At 38.7% G+C, this 24,397-nt stretch overlaps 2 protein-coding genes across 17 annotated transcripts in view; both read right to left on the bottom strand.

Moving 5' to 3' along the window:
* LOC113644700 (microtubule-associated protein 4) overlaps positions 1–11,136 on the bottom strand; it is a 68,277-nt gene extending 57,141 nt beyond the window's left edge. For 9 of the 15 annotated variants that reach the window (XM_047811626.1, XM_047811628.1, XM_027149751.2 and 6 more), the window contains exon 1: positions 10,992–11,136. The gene's annotated coding sequence lies outside the window, so the exon portion shown is untranslated. Of the gene's footprint in view, positions 1–1,326; positions 1,472–6,408; positions 6,473–10,991 lie in introns of all 15 variants that reach the window. The other 6 variants (XM_047811619.1, XM_047811621.1, XM_047811624.1 and 3 more) reach the window with 4 other exon arrangements.
* A 5,372-nt stretch (positions 11,137–16,508) lies between these two features.
* The window catches only part of telo2 (TEL2, telomere maintenance 2, homolog (S. cerevisiae)), a 12,125-nt gene continuing 4,236 nt past the window's right edge, over positions 16,509–24,397 (bottom strand). The window contains exons 9-21 of one of the 2 annotated variants that reach the window (XM_027150019.2): positions 24,009–24,145; positions 23,278–23,375; positions 22,941–23,051; positions 22,750–22,838; positions 20,948–21,039; positions 20,693–20,809; positions 20,504–20,575; positions 20,185–20,349; positions 19,240–19,328; positions 18,902–19,001; positions 18,066–18,130; positions 17,604–17,716; positions 16,509–16,858 (exon numbers count right to left, since the gene is read on the bottom strand). In XM_027150019.2, the coding sequence (XP_027005820.1) occupies positions 16,746–16,858; positions 17,604–17,716; positions 18,066–18,130; positions 18,902–19,001; positions 19,240–19,328; positions 20,185–20,349; positions 20,504–20,575; positions 20,693–20,809; positions 20,948–21,039; positions 22,750–22,838; positions 22,941–23,051; positions 23,278–23,375; positions 24,009–24,145 (1,361 nt within the window). In that variant the 3' untranslated portion in view covers positions 16,509–16,745. The remainder of the gene's footprint in view (positions 16,859–17,603; positions 17,717–18,065; positions 18,131–18,901; positions 19,002–19,239; positions 19,329–20,184; positions 20,350–20,503; positions 20,576–20,692; positions 20,810–20,947; positions 21,040–22,749; positions 22,839–22,940; positions 23,052–23,277; positions 23,376–24,008; positions 24,146–24,397) is intronic. The other variant, XM_047811666.1, reaches the window with a different exon arrangement.

Raw genomic sequence — 24,397 nt, 5'->3', positions numbered from 1 at the left:
TGAGCAGTAGATGTACAGAAGGACACCGTGCATTTCGCTCAGTTTCTATAACAATCACACAGTAGTAGTGACTCAAGTGGTTAAGGCTCTGGATTGTTGATAACAGGATCAGAGTTCAAGCCCCAGCAATCTGCCCCATTGGGCTGCTCCAGGGGTGCTGTATCATGGCTGACCCTGCTCTCTCCGATACGTAAAGAAAGGATTTCTCTGTGCTGTAATGTATGTGACACACAAACACTCCTATCCTATTCAGTCCTTCATAATGACCTCGATGGCGTTGCTGGAGGAAATCTGCACCGTTTGTTTAAGTCATCTTCATGGTATTCATTTCAGCATAGGAACCCTATAATTTGTTGTGGGCAACTCTGAGCGAGAATGTCCCATAATATCCAATGACGGTGTCAGCAGTGTCGGGATTTGGGCCGAGGAAAGAAAGTGAAGACATCTTTATAACAGTAACGTGCCATCTTTGGACTGAACAGCATGAAGTTATTCCTTCTGCTTAAAAGTTAAGTAAATATACTGATAGCCTCCTGAATCCTGAACATTTATTAGTGATTGATTTACGATATCAAGTCGGTCATTTCTTTAAAGTGCACACATTCTTTGGATCACATTTTAGAAGATTTGGCACACTGGATATTTTGTCATAATTTTTTATTTATTTAATCGATCTTTTATGGAGTTTTGCACCAGCGTTAATTGTAAATCAGCACTTTAGAGAACATTTGCATTTATGTGAATATGAAAACAACAATATTAGTGAAAGACTTATAACTGAGGCCCGATACTATTATGCAGTTTTTCTACTACAACTTTGAGCCCTACAAAGAAAACAACCCCATTTTTCTCTGCTTCCTTATTCTCTTTTTCACTTCTGTTTACACATGCCCAAAGAGCTGATGCAAGCCTTTGTCATGCAGGCTTTCTTCTCATCCAGAAAGTTGTTTTTCATTTCACTCTCGTCTGACTTCAAATCCCAGCTCACCCATGACTCAGTATATGAAAATTACAGGCAGGTGCTTTCCATTGGAGCTCGGCCAAGAACAGAAAGATCGTTACCGAATGAGAATGAAGGAAAGAGGGCGAGCTTTTAAGTTGGTAAAATACTTAGCAGTAAAATACTCCACTTCTAAATCACCACATAGCTTTTTTTCCCCCCAGAGTAACTCTGTACCAACCCGTGTGCGTTTAAGTTCTCCTGCTTTTATTATTAACTGTGCGCGTGTGTGTGCATGTGTGTGTGCGCGTGTGTGAGGCGGTGTCCGAGATGCCTGGGATTGTGTGGGGTTCCAGGTTTAGGGTGATGACTCAGACATGACTCACCGTCACACTACCACAAAGAGCTGCACAGGATTACTCTTTACTCTCACTGCAGATACTTCAGAGCCTCAATAAACAGCCATCATTACTCAGAGAAAGGTGTGACCTTTGTAATCTTGTCTTATAATTTGGTGGTGTGTTAATGGACCTGAAGGAAAAAAACAGTGAGGTTTAACGTTAATGAAAGGCTTAAACAGAAAGACAGCTTTGACGATTCTCTCGTAGACTTACAGACCGAAAAACATGAAGAGCACGAACAGAAGGTGCTCGGGGCAATATTTTACACTGAAGTATCATTACAGGATTTACTTCGAAACGTGAATGAGAATGCATTATGGGAATGACACCATAATCTGAAATGAATGTATAGTAAATCCACATACTCTTGCGTTCATTCTTCTGTAAATGCCTGTGTGACATCGACATCAACGCTAATCCTCTCTCCTGTCTTGCCTCTACATCACATCACAACCAGGAAGCATTTAAGAGTGCTAGCTATACGCTATATGGGTCAGATGTGTCACCATCTGTACTGCATTTTGTTTAAATTATTAAATCTCTGCTGATGGATTGTTCAGTTCCGAGTCGTTTAGTTTTATACAGACAAAAAGGAGGTTGGCTTTTCACCATTTATATTTTGTTAAAAATATTCTGAGGGTCGAATCAAAAAGCCAGAATCCCAAATCGAATCAATTTGTGACAGGAGTATACGGTCACACCCCAAAAATGAAAGCAGGATTTATGTAAATAAAGTCAAATCAATGGCTCTTTTTCTAAGGCAGAAAGGCTGGTTTAGTCCCTGGCACAATGTTGACTACACTACAAGTGAAAGTTTGCTTGTGTGGTGAGAAACAATGAAAGTGGTTAAACCAGAGGTGAAACTCTACACCGAGGGATCTGCTGTCAGTTGAGGTACAGTAGGTATGATAAGGTAATAAAAGACACTAACATGTAAATCAATCAGTAAAGTATCTGTTGTAAGCGAGAGAAATGCAATAAACTTCAAATTAATGACTCAGTAACCAGTCCAAACACATCAACCACATCATGAAAGATGTAGAAAAGCAGGAAGAAGCTGTTTTACATAAAATATCCAAACGCTAAAAACGCTAAAAAAAGCTTTACTGAGATTCGCTGAGCTGTTTTAACGTATTGTTACAGCTCTGAAAACGCAGAACAGAGCTGCCGAGCTGTTCAACATGCAGGGACATTTGAAAACCTCGGACAAAACTGCTGTGTTCAAAGAAGTGTCGTTCTACCGTGCAGATCGAATGTCAGTGAAAATAATGAAGGCTTTTCAAAAACAAATCTAACATAATAGTATACTGCATAGGCCTACTTCCTGTTCTGTTGTTCATCGTGCATAGGCTTACTTCCTGTTCTGTTGTGGAGTGTGAGAGCTATAAAGCCTGAGTAATGCTTCCAAGAAGTACCTGAAATAAACAGCGGGAGGGACTACAGCTGTCCGTCAAACATGAGGGCAGGGAGTAAACCCGAGGTGAGGTATGTAAAAGCATATGGGCAAAAGAAAACAAGAAAAATAGATGTATGCAACGACTGAGATAATGTGCCTTTTTACACCTGGTCAGTTCATGTGTTCTCTCTGTTTCGATAGCTATCTGATTTGTTAAAACTGTTCCATTTACATTAGGCCACATAAATGCGTCTTGGCGAATCAATCCGATCTTTCTACTCCTGCCCAAAATGCAAATATATTTGACCTCATTTCCAGGATATTTGAAATAAAACACGCATCGATGTACGCGGTTTTCAGAATGCAATCAAAAAGAAGAAGAAGAAACGACGGTTATGCTACAAAAAACAGCATTTACTGTTTGCTGCATTTTCAATGGCGGCAGCAGTGCATTTGTTTCTGGCACGATGCACGACTCGTAAGTCACTTGCGAGTGACGTACTTTCGTTTGGGAGGAGTATAGTACTGACGTATGTGGCTTGAACAACCACCTTCATTTACACCTGTCCAGTTTCATCTGAAATGGGTTCCAGACAACCTCCTGAAGTGGTTTGAACGATCAGATTTATATTAGTCTCGAAAACGTTTCGGAGTTCATTTACACCTGGTCTTTTTACGATGGGGTAGCTATCCGATCACAGAAAAGGCATGAAGTGACCAGGTGTAAAAAGCCCCTGAGATAATGATGCAGCCATTTCCCCCCATTCCTGTTCCTGGAGTATTCCCTGTCCAGCAGATTTTAGTTTTCTCTGTACATGCTTCCATTCTTCAAATCACAAAAGGCTGTTAATTATCTAATTTATTGCACCAGGTGTATAAAGGAACAGAAAGAAGGAAAAAAAAAAACTTTCCACCCTCCATTCTGCCCCATTTATTAGCGATTAGTTACTGCAGAGGTGGGTGGGGTCAGACATTCCCCATCATGCTCCAGTTCCTGTTTGTTTTGAGGAAAGTATAAATCAGACCTGAGAGACTGGTTTATTGTCCACTACTCTCTATCCAATAGATCGTTCTGCACGTCATGCTGCTACAGATCACCTGCATGGGCGAAGGCTGTGATGTGAGAAACAGACACGTCCTCTGATCTGAATGGGCAGAAACACAGCTGATGATGACAGGTTATTACGACCGAGTCAGCGTGTGTGTGCCAGCATTCACTGGAGAATAATACAAGTGAGCACAGTGCCTACTCTTTAATGAATACCTATTCACCAACAAGTGCTTATGTTAATGAGTTCTCCATTTAATTCTTCCATCCACACCAGACCGAGGCTGTAGACGGACTTGTTGGACGCAGCACACGGTCACTGTTATCACGTGTGATGACATATTTCAAACAAACTGCTCATTGGGCTGAGCTACAGAGGTTTCTTCTCCTAGCACTCATCATAAGTCCTTCTCCTTTCCATCTCACTGCAGATTTTATTTGAGAGGAGTTTTTCTTATTTTAAATTTTTTATTCTGGTGAAATTGTTAGGGTTGGGAAAAAAAAAAGATTGATACAGGTGTCACTCCTGCTTGTTCGAGAGGTCTGTCTGGTATTAAAAAATAAAGGAAAGTTTTAAAAAATATATATATATTTGAATTGCAAAAAAACTCAGAACACATTCCGCAAACATGAAGAACACCCTGCTTGATAAACGCAAACATTCCTCACCGGCACGCTGAGCACTTTGTTAGCATTCACAGCAATAAAGTTTGCACGCTGTTTTAATTACTTCGGCAACGGGGTAAACTGGGGCTCCATTGTGGAGCATACGACTTAACACATCGCTCTGGAATGCGCAAAGAATGATCCGATCGACCGATCCCACAACCACCGGCACCGTCAACATTTCAAAGCCAACTCTGTCAACTGGAAGCTTGAACCCAGGGTGTTTTCTCAGCTAGTTTTGCACAGTCTCTACCTGGGTAAAAGTGATGGTCTGATTTTATTTATTAAAATACATTTCTAATAATTGTAAAACATCAGTATAGTTTTGGTTTCTTTGTCCTGGGTAGGTACTACACATCTACTTCTAAGGGCCTTTTTACACCTGGTCACTTCATGTGTTGTCTCTGATCCGATAGCTATCTGATTTGTTAAAACTGTTCCATTTAAATTAGGCCATATAAATGTGTCTTGGCGAATCGGATATCAATCCGATCTTTCTACTCCTGCCCAAAATGCAAATGTATTTTAGCTCATTTCTGGGGTAATTGAAATGAAACACGCTTTGGTGTATATACTTAAATATATTTTTGTTTCTACATTTTTTACAAAGCTTTTGTTGGGCTTTTGTGCGTGTCGTCCATGTTATTTGTTTCTGGCACGATGCACGACTCGCAAGTTACCTGCGAGTGACGTACTTCCGTTTGGGAGGAGTATAGCGTTGACGTATGTGGCTTGAACAACCACATTCATTTACACCTGTCCAGTTTCATCTGAAATGCGTCCCAGACCACCTCCTGAAGTGGTTTGAGCGATTGGATTTATGTCCATCTCGAAACCGTTTCGGAGGGCATTTAGACCTGGTCTTTTTACGATCGGATAGCTATCGGATCACAGAAAACATGTGAAGTGACCAGGTGTAAAAAAACCCAAAAGCTTTCCTCCTGTGCACACTTCATGTTTCGCGTGTCTAAGAACGGTTCGGTTTGTGGTCCGCTTCCTTAAGTTGGGTCCAGTTAAAGCTAGATCTCTGTGAAATTAAATGACATTGTTTGGAAGCAGACAGAAACCATCTAACATAGGTGATTATAGTCTACAGTAAAGATGAGTGCTGTGTGCATACCTGACCAACACATGAGGGTTTGGCTCAAACACACTTAATTCTAAAATGAAAGGGTCTGAAGGCTCTTTCTGTACTGTATGTAATGTCCACACGTTAAATGTGTCAAGCATCTTCACCCTTCACCGTTCCAAGGTGGTAAAGACTTGTGCAGCCATGATGTTTCTAATGCATCGACTGTGCGTTTAACAAAACAAGCCTTTGGCTAAAATATCAAGCATTAGGTGTGTTATATTATATACAAAAAGGTATAGGTTTGCGCCTGTAAATTTCAAAAGCAGTGGGAAGTAAATAACATTTTTTACATTCTTTATGTAGAATATGTCATGTCAAGATTTAACTGATTTTTCATTCTATTTGCAGAATTATTATTTGATATTTCAATATTCTGTCTGTCTACAGTTCATCAAAAAGACAAGACAGGTAACAAACAGCTAGAGGATACAGTTACCTGCTGTAAACCTGATTTTCAGTAAATTCAAGACATTAAATAAAATTGATTTCAATGAGTAGAAATGAAAAAGGGAAGCCTGACAGAAATCTTAAAAATGTTCAATTGATTATTGATGCATTTTCCTTGTATTTCAGTTTTCAGTGCCATCTGCTGCAACTGCATCATAAAAGCCTTACACTTTCCTAACTGAATCCACCCTCTCTGTCAAGACTGGACAGACCTTCAGCCTGTGTTCAGACCAGCAGCTAGTCATTCAAATTGCTCTACGTTACTTGCTAATCTTTAGTGTACTACGTTTTGTTTCACAAAACTGTCCATCGGCACAACTGAAATGTCTCACTAAAAATAGTGTCAGTGTCAGAATGAGCTTAAAAAAACAAGCTTACTCTTAATGAAGAAAACTCCAGCCACGTCTTTAGGACTATCGAGTCTCAATGACCAGTTCAGGAGCTGCAAGTGAGAACAAACACTACATAAGAAACCAAAACATGGTCACAAACCTCCACTATCCCTCACTCTCTGCATTATTTTCCAAATCATTTAAATTCACATTTGCATAAATTTAAAAGACAGTTTTTAGACATATCTACGGGGCCTGAGAGACAGGATGTTGAATGAGCATTTCAGCTGTTTGAAGCACTGTTAGAGTTCAGAGTGTTAATTCAATCGGGGAAGCTTGAGGATAACCACGCATGGGAGCCTTTCTACAGTGGCTGACCTTGGTGTGCTCACCTGAGCTCACCCTCACAGCGCTTGTGGACCGGTGCTCAGCAGCTGCTGACACTACTAGTATATAGTCACACTGAGCCAAAACAATGTGCATATACAACTCTTTGTAGCGAGTATATAAATCTTTGTAGCGAGTACAGTGCACAGGTAATTGTTCCCCTTTTTGAATGTTATACTGATAACACCATGATGGAACACACTGTACAACAGAACAACCTTTAATTCAATTTTCATTTGCACCACCCATGTTGCCTAGACTCAAATAACCAAGACTTCCTGCAACTCTGAAAAACTATCAGGATGCAATGCGGAGTAATTCTACAAATCTGCTTTTTTTATTCTATTATTACTTGTCTATAAAAAGGAAAGTCCTAGAAAATTTTCATAAACCCTTCTGTTTGATATGCTTTTGCCAGGATTGATATTTTTATTTAAATACATGCATCGTTCTCATGGCATTCACTAAATTCCAGGGGTTTCGTTACCATAAGGTAAAGTGGGCGTGGTTTCTGGAGGTCTTGGAAAATGCCCTCTTTTTTTTTTAACAAAAAAAAAAGATGGATAATTATGGAAAAAAGTCATACAGGTAGATTTTATATTTTATATCTATTATGCTTTATTATCTTAAAGTTAAGCTGTCTTTGAAAACAAATAAACAACCAAAAACTACAGTTAGGGTCAGATTATTAAACAGGCCACGCCTACCCAATGATGCAATATCTGTTACGCTGTTCTGAAATTTTGCTGAAAAACGGGCTGTCGGTATTATCAGCATCATCACACTGCTTCAGACAATTATGGCTGTACTAAAATGAAATATTGATTAGGTTCATTTATTTACACTTTGCACAGCCATAGACTTGGTGCTGCTTAGAAATATTTGGCACAAGCTGCGGGCTACATTCAGATATTTGTGGATCGACCTTGTTCTGGTGCCTGGCTGGTGAGAAGGCCCCCTCCTGGAAGCCAAAGCCTAACCAGTGTGTATTTTTGGAGACAGTTCAAACCTTCGAAGAGAAAATTTAGGCAGCTGGGAAGAGTCTTTTAATTTAAAAGAGATTCTGCCTTGCCAGCTTAGCTGTGCGACTGAAAGCTGTGTTTGTCCTCTTTCTCCTCTCCATATCTATATATTAAAAAAACTAATTCCTTTTTAATCCATAAAAATAAAAAAATAAAAAATACTTCCTCACAAAAGTGGCTTATTAATTATTAATACCTCCTCATTAATGTTTTTTTTTTATTATTAATGACATTTAAATGTGATCATTTATATTATGAATTTAATTATTTCTGTAAAGTGGCTTTATGTTCATTGTTAAAAGCGCTATAAAAAAAAATAAACTGAATTGAATGAATTATGAACATCAGGACATTTAAGACTGCAAAACATTCACCAGTGATGCGTCTGTTTAGCACCCACTGCTTCAGCTCATTAAAATCATTACAATTATTGTACACAAACGTAAGCCTAACAATCCTTTAATAGTATCTTGTTAGATTAATTGCAGTAATAATAACAGATAAAGGGTACCATGGAAAATCAATACAGCCACAATATGAAAGGACACAGCAGCTTCAGTTACGCTGTAACCTCGGTTGACACGGACAAGACAATATGCCTCTTCGCAAGGTGTAAATCAGCAAAGATTTTAATACATATTGCTTCCCAAATAAAGAGCTCACAGAGCAGAATAAGCTGTTCGCCGTTTACCGATCCGAGACAGAGGCTGTGTCATTGCATTCCAGATAATCAATCCTAACCAACAGACAAGCATGCAGACAGACAGGAACGACCGAGTCTCACTCCGTTCTTGTGCTCATGAGAGAAATGACTTCACCATGAGTCAGCTGAACAGACTCTCAGACTACAGAAGCATGCTTTGCATCTCTGCTGTGCAACACATCTGACATTTCAGGCCAATAAAAAAACCATGGCGCAGCACTAAAATAAAATCAATCGTCTTCAGTAATTGCTTGGATGGGATGACATGCTGTTGCAGGGCACCATACAATTTACACATGGGGTAGCCAGACCAACTCCTGGCTTGATTTTGAGAGGTCAGAGGTAACCTGAGAACCTGGAGGAAATCCATGACCACATGCGGAGAACATGAAAATCTCCACATAGTAACCAGAGCTCAGAATCAAACCTAGCATTCCTCGCTCCAGAACCAAAGGTCCGAGAGGTTTAGTCGGAGCTGATCCACGGACTCTAATCACAAGCCGACTTAACAAAGCTCAATAATCAGATGTACAGAAAACTGAAAACATTATTCAGTAAATATTGTCCTTGTATAATATAATGTACTGGTGACCAGTATAGATAAAAGATGTCATGATAAAGCTGAAAGAATTAAGTGGTAATAATAAGATATAACGTGAGGTTTCGGTGATACTGCCACCTCTAACAAATCTCGACTTTTATCAAGCCAAACAACACAGAGAACTATTCCTTATTCTTGTACTGTGCTGAGTTTCCAGCAATTGCAATATATTTGTTACTATGGGCTCAGTAATGCATGTATATCTAACTGTAAACATACATGTGATTATAAATAGTGTCTTATTACTACACAGTCAGCCTTTTCTACACAAATCTCTCACCTGTGCAAATTTCTTTTCTTGGAGTAAATGAGGTAAGCAATCTGGTCTATATAACCACACCCACCCGACACCCCCCCACACACACACACAGATTCCCAAATGCCCTTCAGAAGCTGTGTCTACAACAAAACAAAGCCACACTCTTTCCAAAGAGTCAGAGCTATAGCTTAGTATGTATTATCTGGTATATTTAACACTGATCCTGTGCCAGGCTTTTCACTGTTTCCAATCAGACCAAGGTAAGGTGAGGTTAAATTTAAACATAGAAAATGGATTCATATTGTTTATAAGCCTTTTCAGTTCTGTTTAATCATCTTCCAGTGTGATTAAACTGGCATGACAGCGGCCGGAGAGACAAAGAAAAACACGCACAAGCACCGATTAGTCTTAAATCGCTCGTTTACTATCGTCCATCAATAACCGGTTGTTCCTCAAGGCATCTACTGGCACATCAGTTCTTTATGTTAATCGAGTGATTTAGACAGACAGACATACAGACAACCTGAGGGTTGAACAAAATTCAGTTACAGAGCCACAAGTAATAAAGTAGTCCAAATCCTACAATCAGACCACCATTAACATTTTTAAATGTACGGCTAAAAAATACGAAAAGATTCAACCATCATTTATATTTTTAGGGACAAAGTTATTTACCGTATGGCAAGTAATACTGTTCTCTGAGCACCCAAATAAAAAGTAAGTAAATTAAGATTGTTCCTCAGCACTGCTTTAAATGTACTCTGCACAGCTTTCAGGGGGAAATTTGCTTCTTGCCCTTTAGGCCACAGATTGTTGGCTCTAGTCCTGAGTACTGAAACTGAAGGTGTGTTTTGTACCCATTGTGCTGAAGCTGCATATTAGGTGCAAGTCTAATCATCCAGATTTTAGTTGCTACTTGTTTTTAGCATGATAGACAAAAACCATACCAAATTAAAGCTTCAAGAATTAACTGGTTCAACATACACACACACATTATATATTAATTTCTATGTTTATTGTCTGACAGAGAGGCTGTCTGATCTCTAATCCTACTGGACAGAAATGAGATAAATGTGATATAACACAAAGTGAACTGGAAGAATGCTTGTAAGTAAGCTGTGCTATTAGATCAGGGCTGTTTATTAAAACACATGTCCAGATACAAGCAGACACTCCTTTAACATGCCAGTGAGAGTTGTCGTGTTTGGGAAGCTTAAGAAGCCAGACATGTTTCTGTTATCGCGATGATTCAAATCTCGCTTTTACTTTCAGCAACTTTTTAGGAGTGAACAAAAAAAATCTCCAAGTTGTTGCCATGGCGCAGGTTCTCTTCAAACAGCACAGCACAGCACAGCTTAGCTTAGCCTAGCTTAGCCTAGCACTCCTATGGCACTGTAAATTACATAACCTGAAGGCGTGAAAGCAGACAAAAGGATAATCTGTTTGTAAAAATCACAGCAGGGTAAAGCCAGCTTGTATAACTCTACTCAGACAGACAGCCATGACTTGTGTGCCGTGTCACTCACTGAGGCGTGTGCTAGCGTTAGCATGCTGTAGCTACACACAAGTCAAGAGCAAACACATTTTAACTAACTTTCCAACCAAGAAAAGCACTAAACAAACGGCACTAATTAAACGTAATTAATTTGAAACTCACACTGGTTTTTTTTTCTCTCCTTTTGACACTTCCTCGGGCGTCTGTAGCGTCGCTAGTGATCCTCCCTCAGCCTCAACAGCACTACCTCCCTGCCAGAACTCCAACTTATCCCGCCCCTCGAACCGGCTCGACCAATCACATCGTAAAGATTTTGACTGACACGTTTATAGTCCAATCGCATTATTAAAGATGTGACTTTGACAGTCTCTAATGCCTATCCTGTTGAAGTACCATATGCAAACTGCTTCTCTTGCTTTTTTTTTTTTTCTCCAGATCTTGCTTTTTACTTGTTATTTTTATATTTATTAAGCCACTAAAAACAAGTAAATGTAAACTTAAGGTTAAGGTGCAAACGATGTGACCTTAGTGTAGTCAAGTGCATCCTGTAAAGCGCTCACTGCAGCAGCACTTTATTAATTCAGTGTGTCAGAGAGTATAAGAGAAAGATGGAGGGGGAAGTGGTAAAGGGTAGCTGTTGTTTGCCTGTGAGTCTGATTGTGGTCTGGCTGTGATGAACACGAAGAGCAAAAACAAACGACGATGTCGTGGTTATACTATCCGCAGACTGCTTTATGGTAGACGTCCTCCAACGAGGAGAATTTTGCCCTTGGGATAGCATTAAACAAGTTTATTGTTTATTTTTATATATTACAGCATTATGTTAAGCAATGGTTGTTTATTTTAAACCAATAAGTATATGAATTATGCTGATCCACATAACTAGGGGAACAGAGGAACCTACTACACAGGGCTGGATGTGAGCTAAACATTTGCATTTTAAAGACATTGGTATTGAGCCTAAAAATACTACACCTGCAGAGTCCAAAAATACACAGAATACCTTTGTTTGAAAATAGGCAGTAAAAAATTACTACATGCACTACATTTTGATTACCATTGTAGGACCCCATTTTCCTCATATAGATCATACTTTCTCCCAAGTGCTCTTTCTGTATATCTTTGTAAAATTCTCATATTAGGAGAATTTATTATTACAATTTTCTTACATGTGGTATAGACACCCTTATCCAGAGCAACTTACATTTATACAACTGAACAGTTGAGTGTCAATGGTGTAACAGTAACAGCTTGGCACCTTTGGGGTTTGAGCTCATGACCTTTTGTGAAACCACTGGCCAACACTAAATGTCTAGTAATTTAAAGAGATTGATCAATGTTCATACTGGTACCAGCTGCCAAACAGAAACAGTGAGGAAATTCACAGAGTATGCAGCTTTATAGTTTGGATTTCAGGATTGTACGTTTGGAACAGCTTTGTCTTTTAATTCTTTATGAAAATAATAAACATAATAATTATAAATCAGGCCATCCCTAAACCTAACCCCACCCCATATGGACCCTTCCACAATCAATGTTCCAGAGTAGTAGTTCATCTCATGTGTCTACTTCCCAAAAAAACATTTAAGAGAATAGAATAAGAAGTTAAATACAAAATATGGAGCTGTTCATAAAGTTCTAAAATTAGACCCTTCATATAGTCTTAGGGAAAAAAGAGCAAATTAGGCAACTGCAGAATTCCATTTTTTTGACACAACAGCAAATTTGTAAATATCTAAAGTAATAATAACAGAGAAATGATTTTGATGAAGGGAGTCAAGATTGAAAAAAGCAATTGTACTTCCAATGTTTAAATCTAGAAAGGTCTTAAAACCTAAATTATAGGATACAGACAATTGACCATCTGTCAGTGAAGGAAAAAAAACGTATGAATTTTAAAAAGAATTTATTGGTCTCATAAACATTACAGTAAAGTGAAATTTGTTTCTTCTCATATTTGAGCTTGTTAGAAAGCCAGGAGCACAGGGTCAGCACGATACAATACAGTTGAACCAAAGTGGGTTAAGGGCCTTGCTCAAGGGACCAACAGCAGCAGCTTGGCGTCGCTGAACCCTGTCTATCTGTGCAGTAACCAGAGCCAGTCACCACTGCCGGCAACTCTTTGGGCTGAGATAGAGTAAAGGTGCAAGCTAAAATAAGGCCTGGATTGAAATGTAGTCAGGGTTTTTAAACAGGGCAATTCACAAGTGCAGTAAGAGATACACCCATACTGTATAGAGAAGACATAGCTTCCATGACAAGCAAGTGTTAATGGGGCAATACTACATAAAATAGGTTAGGGTTCATCCACAAGGGCCCAACAATGGCAGGACTGATTTGTATTCACATCTTTATGATCACAAACTAAATACTTTATCTCTGAGCTAATACTGTACACCACACCTCCTCACCGGTGGGTGGGAAATAAGGACCTTCATTTCTGCCAGACTGGAAATGAGTGTGAAAAAATTAGCTTTCTAAAGATCCTTAACATCATCAGATATCTGAATCCTGAGATGTGTAGCACGATGATTAGAAAGTGGCATGTTACATATGTATTCACATACTGTTTAATATAAAATGATTATTATCTCACTTCATTAAAATTCAGCTGTATATTAAATAAATAAATCAAGTGTTGCAATAGCAGCTGGAACAGATGTTGGGAGATTAGAAACATATAAGCGTGATGAACATAGAAGCAGAAGAGCTGATCATTCTGAGACCAAACTGAGACCTGATATCTTGCTTGCTTACTGGATGATGCATATTGGGCTTTATTGATTTTTGTTGATAATACTGATTCAGAATCGAGGACGCTGATAGATACCTAACTGATATCATTTACTCAAGATCAATACTGGTGAAATTGAAATATATTGGATTAGAGCAGTGTGATTGTGTGAGTGTATGAGAGTGTGTGTGCCCTGTGATGGGTTGGCACTCCGTCCAGGGTGTATCCTGCCTTGATGCCTGAGATAGGCACAGGCTCCCCGTGACCCGAGAAGTTCGGATAAGCGGTAGAAAATGAGTGAGAGAGAGAGTGAGTGGATTAGAGCACAATTGGAAAAATAATATTGTGTAAAATAAGATTATGCATTTTCCTGTCCATGATGAAGAAAAATAGTGTGGATTTTTAACAGTGATGGAATAGCTCCATCTGGTGACTTCCTGCTGCCTTCATGCTGATAGTATTTAATGTTTGTAATAATCCCATGATTAAATGGTGGTCCTCGTGTGCGTTTTTATACCCCATTGCAAACTTAAACAACATTTTTTAGTTAAACTAAAACAATGCAAAATCAGTAGAGAGGCCAGAGAAGTACAATATACTACCTGACCACCAACACCTAATTATTCCATTATTATAGTCCATTATTTTGATTAGTTAAGAGTTGATCCAGCAGTGCATACATTTAGTAACTGCGTGGCAGGACAGGTCACAAATTTACATTTGCACTATTCACTGTAGAGTGTCATTAAAATGAGGAAGAGGTTCCCTTCTGAGTCTGGTTCCTCTCAAAGTTTCTTCCTCATATCAGGGAGTTATTCCTTGCTGCCGTCCCCCCCGGCTTGCTCATTAGAGATAGGGATAGGTATATAGTATTTTAAATTTTAAGTTAATCTTTTTTAAATTAATTTTAAACTTTAATTGTATATATTCACTTTTTTTTATTCTTATTTTTTCCTATTATTATATATTTCTTTTTCTCTCTCTTCTTTTTCCATACTTCTGTAAAGCTGCTTTGAGACGATGGGATATTGTTAAAAGTGCTATAGAAATAAATTGAATTGAATTTAACTTGTCTGAGTTCAGCATATGTTGTAATTTCTGACATAAATTCATCCAATAGAGATGGAAAGATTAGTTACACATCAATGGGAGCTAGTTCATCAGCTAGCCTGCATGCTAGCAGTTAGTCTGGCTTCTTCGGCATGTATTTTAAATCGCCTAGCAAAAATATTTTTTCCGTACTGTATCTGAACAGCTGTTACTTGATATTCATTTCATATTTACAAAATTGTTATATACATTGTACCAGTCGACTGAGGGATAGCTTTTTATCTCAGGCTATCAGACTAATTTACAGTCACAACTAATACACCCTACAGCATACTTTCACAATAGGGTATGCCACACACTGCACCTTAACTTCGGACTATCCACACTGGACTATACATACACACTGCATTATACACACTGGACTATACATACACACTGCATTATACACACTGGACTATACATACACACTGCATTTAATGCCATAACCCATCTGTTACCACTAGATACCATCCTATGCACATCCATGTCACTTCTGTACCTGTAAAATTTGTTTTGCACCTATAGTATTTTATATATATTTACATATATTCACACATATACATATATAAATACATATTGCATATAATGTGTAGTGTTACTGTAAGAATGCCCAATAGTACACTGTGTGTACTGACTATATGTATGAGCATATTGCACATGTTCATTGGTTGATTCCATTATCTGTTTGTTAATTGTACATATTGTACACACATTGTACTGACTATATGTATGAGTACACTGCACATTTCATCTGTTGATTTCATTATGTTTGTTAATTGTACATATTGTACACACATATTGCATTAACTATATGTATGAGCAACTCACTATCTATATTTTATCTGCATAACTGTTCGGTAATTTCTGGAGTTTGCTCCTAAGAATTTCACTCACCAAGGCACATGTGCTGTGGTGATGTGACAATAAAAGTGACTTGACTTAAAAGCAATACTCTCATTTCCGTCTTAATGTTAACAAACAAAAAAATTAAACCCTTAGACAAGACTCTGTTGACTTGCAATGAAAGAATCTCATTGTATGAATCTCAAATCTTGAAAATGAGTGAAACCCCATGTCCTGAAAATGTCTGAAAACATTTTACAAAGTGCTGACACAGTTAAATAAACTTTTACAGCATTTGGCTGGTGCCTTTATTCAGAGCGACTTTGAGCGAATTTCGACGACCTGCTTTTGTCACTTTCAGTGAAACGAAATAAAGATGAATCTTCTGTTAGTTTTAAAAAAAATACAGCAGATTTTTTTTTACTTTAAAACTTCTTTTAAAAAATGAAGAACAAATTAAAATGCGCATCAGGTGTTTTGCTTTTTATGTATTAATACCTTTAGAAAGCAGATGTGAAATTGAGCGTTATATATTATATTGTAGTTACACAATGCTATAGTATTAATACATAAAAATGATAACTGGAATTAGATTTGGAGAAGAGTAAAGATTCAATTTTAACAAATATTGCCGTTGAATGCAGACGATTTCTCACTGACACGTCAGAGCGTCAGTCGAAATTCACAAGAGTTCACCAGCCTTTCTTTTTATTCTCTTTCAAGCTAATAAGACAAAACCACACAGGTTGTCTTTGTCTAGAAACCACAAACAAAGAAGTGTAAACTCCTCTGTCCAGAAGATCTTTGCTAACACCTTCTGACCAATCAGAATTCAGCAGTGCTGTGGTGTAACTTATAATTTACTGGCTTTCTGTGAGGAGTTTATGGAGAATATGTGCAGTTATATTGTGTGTGTTTAAATGTGTTTTACATTTGCAATTGAACTACTCTTGTGTTCAAATTTCTTCCAAATTAGCAGCCACAACATAGGAAATAAACAAAAACCCACAATATTAATCTTTATATAAAATTATTTATTTCATTGTTTTTCTCTGACACAGTCAGAGCTCAAGGGGTTATTTAGGGTAGTGCTGCTGCGGACCTCATTTTGAACACACGCACACATACACACACACATACGTACTCACACACACACACATACGCACGCACATACATACTCATGTACACACACATACTCACGCACACACATACTCACACACACACATATACATACACACACATACACATACTTATGTTTCCAGCATGGGTTTTTGCAGGTGAGTTTTAAGGTTTTTTTCCAGCAGCACTAAACTCTGTACAGCCAAATTCCTACAGTCTGCATCAGGATCAGTCTCTGCTACATCTACAAACACACACACACACACACACACACACACACACACACACACACACACACACACACACACACACAAAGGTTAATTAAATTAACAGCCATTAAGTTCAAATGAAAAAAAAAAATGTTCCCCTTCAAAATATTTAAGGTGAATTATGTGATGTGAGGTGTGATTTTGTGTCGTTCTGAATCAGAATAAATTCCATCTATAATAATAAATAATCACTAGCTAGCCTTTACTGAGTATCCATGTTCTGCTGGTTCTGTCCGAGTTTCCTGCCCGAGTTTCCTATTTGAAGTTTCCTGAGTTTCCTGTTCGAGTTTATTAGACTTATATTACATTATACATGTTAATGTCCTACTCAAGTTAACATACCTATTTGAGTTTAAAAACAAAAGTTTTACTTCTGACTTTCCTGAATTTGAGTTTCATATTACATGAATTTCATGTTCGGATAAAGCGGTAGAAAATGAGTGAGTGAGAGAGTGAGTGAATTTCATGTCAGTGTTTCCTAATCAATCTTTGTACTCAACACCTGTTTCAATGTTATGATTAAATTCTATTTTTCGATGTTGTACTTTCTAAGTTCATATGTGAGTTTTATGTTTGAGTATTGTTTTGTACAAATCTCCTATTAATGTTTCTTATTAGAGTTTTACATTTATAATGTGTTGCATTTCTATATTTATATCTGGCAGAACTTCACTTTTCTCTACAGCTCAAAAGGAATTAAGATGATGACGATTCTGCTACCTGCGAGCCATGACCTTGTCTCCACGAGATCACTGAGTTCCAGTAACAGATTCTCACTGGGCATGCTCAGAAACACAGCACACACTGAGAACAACACTCCTCTCCTCACCATCCTGCAGAGAGAGAGAGAGAGAGAGAGAGAGAGAGAGAGAGAGAGAGAGAGACAGAGACAGAGACAGAGATGTGAAAAAGTAATTTTTTTCCATTAATGAATGTAATGGACTGTAAAGATCTGTACTTGATAACATAATAAATCTGTGCTTATTCAGGTTGTGTGTCATGTTAGATTAATTCAGTCTGAAGATCTTACTCTCAGCGACCGCTGTATGTAGTAAAAGGGGTGAAGCCACCAGACACAGCGTTGTTTAAATTGAGCTAATGCCATTTCAAAATGAATTTTAACCAAATTCTCTAGGTTAAAGTCAAGACGTGTGTTTTTGACAAAACTACACCAGTACTTACTGGTCAGCATGGAAACGTATCACCCACACAAAGTCCAGAAGAGCTTTCCCCATCGGAGTCGCCACCTATACACATACAAACACACGCACAAAAATGTTGGCCCCCTTCCTGATTTTTGTTATGTTTTTGCATGTTTTTCACACTTTAATGTTTTAGATCATCATCAAATAACATAAGTGAACACAACATGCAGTTTTTAAATGAAGGTTTTTATTACTAAGGGAAAACAAAATCCAAACCCACATGTGTTTTCCCCTAAACTTAATAACTGGTTGGTCCACCCTTAGCAGCAATCAAGTCCACCTCTGAATGGTTGAAGAAAAACAAAATGAAGACTTTGGAGTGGCCTAGTCAAAGTCCTGACCTGAATCCTATTGAGATGCTGTGGCATGACATTAAAAAGGGGATTCATGCTCAAAAACCCTCCAATGTGGCTGAATTACAACAATTCTGCAAATTCCTCCACAGCGCTGTAACAGACTCATTGCAAGTTATCGCAAACGCTTGATTGCAATTCTTGCTGCTAAGGCTGGACCAACCAGTTATTAGGTTTAGGGGGCAAACACTTTTTCACACAGGGCCATGTAGGTTTGGATTTTGTTTTCCCTTAATAATAAAAACCTTCATTTAAAAACTGCGTGTTGTGTTTACTTGAGTAAATATTTTCAGTAATATTTAAATTTGAGTAATATTTAAATTTGTTTGATGATCTGAAACATTAAAGTGTGACAAACACTTTTTCACACCACTGTATTTATGTGAAATGAACTTCAATTATAAGTCTGTGTGTGTGTGTGTGTGTGTGTGTGTGTGTGTGTGTGTGTGTGTGTGTGTACCGGAGCATTGATGGCCAGGTGCATTAGCAGACCAAGTGTGTGTACCAGTCTTCCGAGCACCAGGTGGTCACTGCCCAAAAGGTCAAAGGTCACCTGCGCTCTTTAAAAAAAAAAAAAAAATTATATAACTATAAGAAATCGTCTCCATGACCGTATCCATGACAACGAAACAAAGACATAGTCGCCATTGCAATTGTTCACTAGTGGTGAGAATCTAACTCCAGGGAGCGCTACTACAGTAATGTTTAGACTGTCTGGAACATACACTTACCACACACACACACACACACACACACACACACACACACACACACACACACACACACACACACACACACCTGTCGTAGTTTCTCAACAAGGGAAAGAAGAAGTAGCCAGCGACAGGAGCGTAGCGGTTCGGAGTGGCTTTAGGAGGTTGTGAAACACCCTGAAACCAAATGTGGTGCACACACACACACACACACACACACACACACACAAAACACATTCATGGTGTATTTTAAATATTACAAAATTTTACCTTTATATGTTTAAATCTTTATGAACGTGTGTACAATAAAGAATATCGATGAGTGGCGAATGTCTCTGTGTGTGTACATTTGTTTATTTACTCCTGTAGTTTAACACTGTATGTATGTTTTGGGTATATCTGTAGTGTGTGTACACATCTGCAGAGCTGTAATTTTAGTGTACGTGTTATGTACTTCTGTGTTTCACTGCATGTTTGTGTGTTTTATGTTCTTTTGTAGTGTTTCACTGCATGTTTGTGTGTGTTTTATGTACTTTTGTAGTGTTTCACTGCATGTTTGTGTGTGTTTTATGTACTTTTGTAGTGTTTCACTGCATGTGTGTGTGTGTTATGTACTTTTGTAGTGTTTCACTGCATGTTTGTGTGTGTTTTATGTACTTTTGTAGTGTTTCACTGCATGTTTGTGTGTGTGTGTTATGTACTTTTGTAGTGTTTCACTGCATGTTTGTGTGTGTTTTATGTACTTTTGTAGTGTTTCACTGCATGTTTGTGTGTGTGTGTTATGTACTTTTGTAGTGTTTCACTGCATGTTTGTGTGTGTTTTATGTACTTTTGTAGTGTTTCACTGCATGTTTGTGTGTGTTTTATGTACTTTTGTAGTGTTTCACTGCATGTTTGTGTGTGTTTTATGTACTTTTGTAGTGTTTCACTGCATGTTTGTGTGTGTGTGTTATGTACTTTTGTAGTGTTTCACTGCATGTTTGTGTTGTATGTACTTTTGTAGTATTTCACTGCACGTTTGTGTGTTTGTTACCTTACTGATGTGCCGTGTCTTACTCTGAATGCGTTTTTCCACGACCTCTCGCCAGTGTTCCACATCACCCCACCTGTCCAGTGGTGTCACCTTGGCATCTGCATGTAACTCCACCCTCTTCTCTGTGATTGGCTCAGAGAGCTCCTGGGCTGTGACAGTAAGGACCTGAAAGAAAACCAGACACACTGTAACACATTTAACGAAGTTCAGAGTTTAACATGAATGTTTAACACAATTCTGGATCATCTGAATGTAAACATTATTAGAATTCTATTATTATTCATTATTATTATTAGAAGATAAACAAGGACACATTTACCTGGAGGATGTCGAGCCTCTGTCTCAGGCTGTAGTTCAGAGAGTAAAACTCAGCAGTCAGATATTCCACCACCTGAGAGACGGACATTATTCACTTTTATTAGACATAATTTTAATAATAAAACTTCAAAATGGTTTAACATGAAATAAAAATAGAAAAAAGCTTAGTGAAGTGTGTGTGCTGTCTTACCGGCTGTGTGTGTGTGACAGCTAGGGCCACCATTGCGTTCTGTCGGAGTGTATAGAAGCCTGTGGTGTTGTACCTGTCTTCCAGGTGTAGGAGCACTTTACTAAACTGTACACTCACCTGTTTTACACACACACACACACACACACACACACACACACACACACACACACACACACACACACACACACACACACATCTGTATTAAGATTTTAATGTTTAAGCTTTTAATGTCTAAAGGTCCGTCCTGACGCTCACCTCTCGTGTGGTGCTGATGTTTCGCCTCAGAAGACCATCTGCTGCCTGAAGACTCAGCTCCACCCTCTCTGGGTCATCAGAGGACAATAGGGCTGTCAATCAAACACAACCTATGTCATCATATAACTCTTATGGTAACAGAAAGTTTCGAGTTGGATCTTAGCAGGAACTAAATCATAAAGCTAGCAGAAATGCTCATGGCTACGAAGGAACATATTGTTCAACACCCTGACACATGAGTTCATGAAGAAAAAAATCTTCATTATAATTTGGTACAACTTTGGTACTCATTAATACAATTACACAAAGCAAGCCACACAGATCATTTCTCTTAGCTCTGTTTATGTTTGTTGGTTTTATGTATTGTTGGGACTGAACTGTTTGAGCTTTACCTTTAAGATGTCCTGGTTCTGTATACACAGAGCGTAAGGTGAGGATGGCTGACCTGAGCGCTCAGAAAAGGATCGGCGAGCGTGGACATTAAAAAAGATGGCACCTTGGCTTGCCTCGGTGTCTCAGTTCTCTACGCTCACAAACACCAAGCACCTTACACTTTAAATATTTTAAACCCTTTCCATCAGAAGCTACAGTTGACAATTGACTACCTTACCAACATACCAGAGTATGTAAGGTTGCGTGACTATGTGTCTGAGGTGGTAGTCTACTGTGCTCACCAGGGCACAGTGCTCTCCCTGTTCCTTTTCACACTGTACACCCCAGACTTTAGTTAGAATACTGCCACCTGGCACCTCCAAAAGTTCTCAGATGATAAGGTCATTGTTGGATGTGAATCTGATGGGAACGAACAAGAATACGGGGACGTCATCAGGGACCTTGTTGACTGGTGTGAGTTTAACCACCTGCACTTGAACACCAGTAAGATGAAGGAGAAGGTGAATGGTGTGTGGTGCAGTTTCCTCCTTCTCCCGAAGTCAGTGATATTTCCAGGGCTTGGACATTGAGTTGGTGGATAAGTTCAAGTACTAAAGTGTCCACTTAAACAATAGACTGGACTGGTTGGATAACACTCATGCTCTATACAAGAAGGGCCAGAGTCACCTCTACATGCTGGGGGACTCTGGACCTCATAAAGCCACGTTGTTCTATACTGTGGTGGCCTCTGCAATTCTCTCTGCTGTAGACTGCTGGGTGGGAGGCAGTAGAGCGGGACAAGAAGAGACTGAACAAGCTGGGTAGGAGAGTCAGCTCTGTCCTGGGCTGCCCACTGGACGCTGTGGAGGAGGATGTTAGCCAAGCTGACATCTATAAGGAAAAACACTTCTAACTGCCAGTATGGGACTGTGGAGAACCTGTGTAGCTCTTTCAGCAGCAGACTGCTATACACCCAGTGTAGGAAGGAACGTGACCGCAGGTCATTCATACCAGTAGCTGTCAGACTTTATAACACTGCATTACAGTGATGTTATTGTGCAACATTTGATCATTTTATATAATTCTATTTATTTATTTATTTATTTATTTATTTATTTATTTATTTATTTATTTATTTATCATAATTAAAAAAAAATAGCTGCTGTGATACGTGAACTTCAATAAAGTTTATATTATTTTATTATTGTTATTAGTATGCTATTATTGTTATTAGTCCAAACTGTTAACAAACCCAAATTCCATAACTTGAACATATATAAAGTTAAATACTTGTCTAACGAGTATTCTGAACATGACCCAATCGACAACCTTTATAAAAAAAAATTACATTTTTAAACATTTTAAATGGATTTGTGTGTGAAATGCTGCCACTTGTTTTTTCTAATTTTAATATTAACATAATGTCTCACCGTGCAGACAGTCTCTGACGTAGCGGGGCGCAGTCGCCTTCTGCTTCACATGATCAGTGGACATGTCGTAGGGAGTGAGCTCATCATCACTGAAAGAGAGAGAGAGATCTTGCTGAAATTAAAAATTGGAAGAGAGAGAGAGAGAGAGAGAGAGAGAGAGAGAGAGAGAGAGAGAGAGTGAATGTGTCAACCTGTCAAGCTCAGAATCGCTGCCTGTTCTGTCTTCTGATGATTGAGTCGTTGTTGGAAGCTCTGATGATGTCACTGACTGCCCTGGTGAACTCTGACCTTTGGCCTCAGTTCTGAATGCGAACACAGAGATAAAGTCAGATGAAATATAACCACAAGCATGTGTGTTTTTGTGCGTGTGTGTGTGTGTGTGTACGTGTGTGAGTGAGTGAGAGAGAGAAGAGAGAAAAAGAGAGAGAGAGAGAGAGAGAGAGAGAGGGGAGAGAGAAAGAGAGAGAGAAGAGAGAGAGAGAGAGAGAGAGAGAGAGAGAGAGAGAGAGAGAGAGAGAAGTACTTTACCTGTGTGTAGCATCAGATGGTTGCTGTTCATCTTCATCCTCTTTAGACTGAGGCTCCATCAGTGACATCAAATCTCTACTATCCTCATCTGCCTCGTACTAACACACACACACACACACACACACACACACACACACACACACACACACACACACACACACACACACACACTTTCTCTTAAATCACTAGCATCATATTTATTATAACATACTCTATACTTTGCTTATATGAAGGCACTATACTATAATAACACTAACAGGACAAACATTAAACTAGACTCCACCACTACACATTATATATATGTATACACACGCGCACACACACAATATATACAGTATACGTATTAAAGTATAATAAACTCTGTAGTTCTCTCTCTCTCTCGCACACACACACACACACACACACACACACCTAATACTACCTAAAACATAATGCATCAATAATAACTTTTATAATAATATCTACTAATTATGTGGCACCAGTGCGACTGTGTACTGTACCGTCATGTGGTGCGACTTGTTCACAGATCGTTATTATTATATAATAACATGTTTATGAAGTTATAAAGCTCATAGATGTTTAAGATGATTGGAAGGGCAGGACTTTGAATTTGACTGTGTTTGGTGAAAGATGACGGAGAAAATTGATTTTGTCTTTTATCTTAATTAGAGAACAAAATGTCCCAATGAAACCGTCCTGACTCCAGGTTGTGTTTAAAGGTGAGAGGTCACCTGGAATTTAAGCTGCGAAGTGGGCGTGTCTAATCTCCGGCTGATGCACTCGCCCACCACCATGCCCATCCTCCGCACGCGCTCCACGCTGCTGTCGAGCCGACACTGCACTCCTCCCAGCATGCACTGCAGCAGGTCTGTAGTGAAGAACAAAGACACTCTTTATATGTAAACCTGAAGGAACTGATGATCAAATAACTGACAATAAACCTACATCATTCTGCTAACATCATAAATATTCATTTCTTTATCATTATAATTCACTGAGCCGCTTCTCTGTACTCCGGAGACTAATTAGTCCACGATCGAAGCAGATTTAACCAGCAACAGAGTCATTTAACAATCTCCAACCCGATTGGCTGAGCTTGTGGTGTGAGTTCCGCCTCCTG

The sequence above is a fragment of the Tachysurus fulvidraco genome, chromosome 3, assembly GCF_022655615.1.
Source record: "Tachysurus fulvidraco isolate hzauxx_2018 chromosome 3, HZAU_PFXX_2.0, whole genome shotgun sequence".
Classification (NCBI taxonomy): Eukaryota; Metazoa; Chordata; class Actinopteri; order Siluriformes; family Bagridae; genus Tachysurus; species Tachysurus fulvidraco.
The sequence above is the reverse complement of the archived record's forward strand: the minus strand, read 5'-3'. Positions and strand labels throughout refer to the sequence as shown.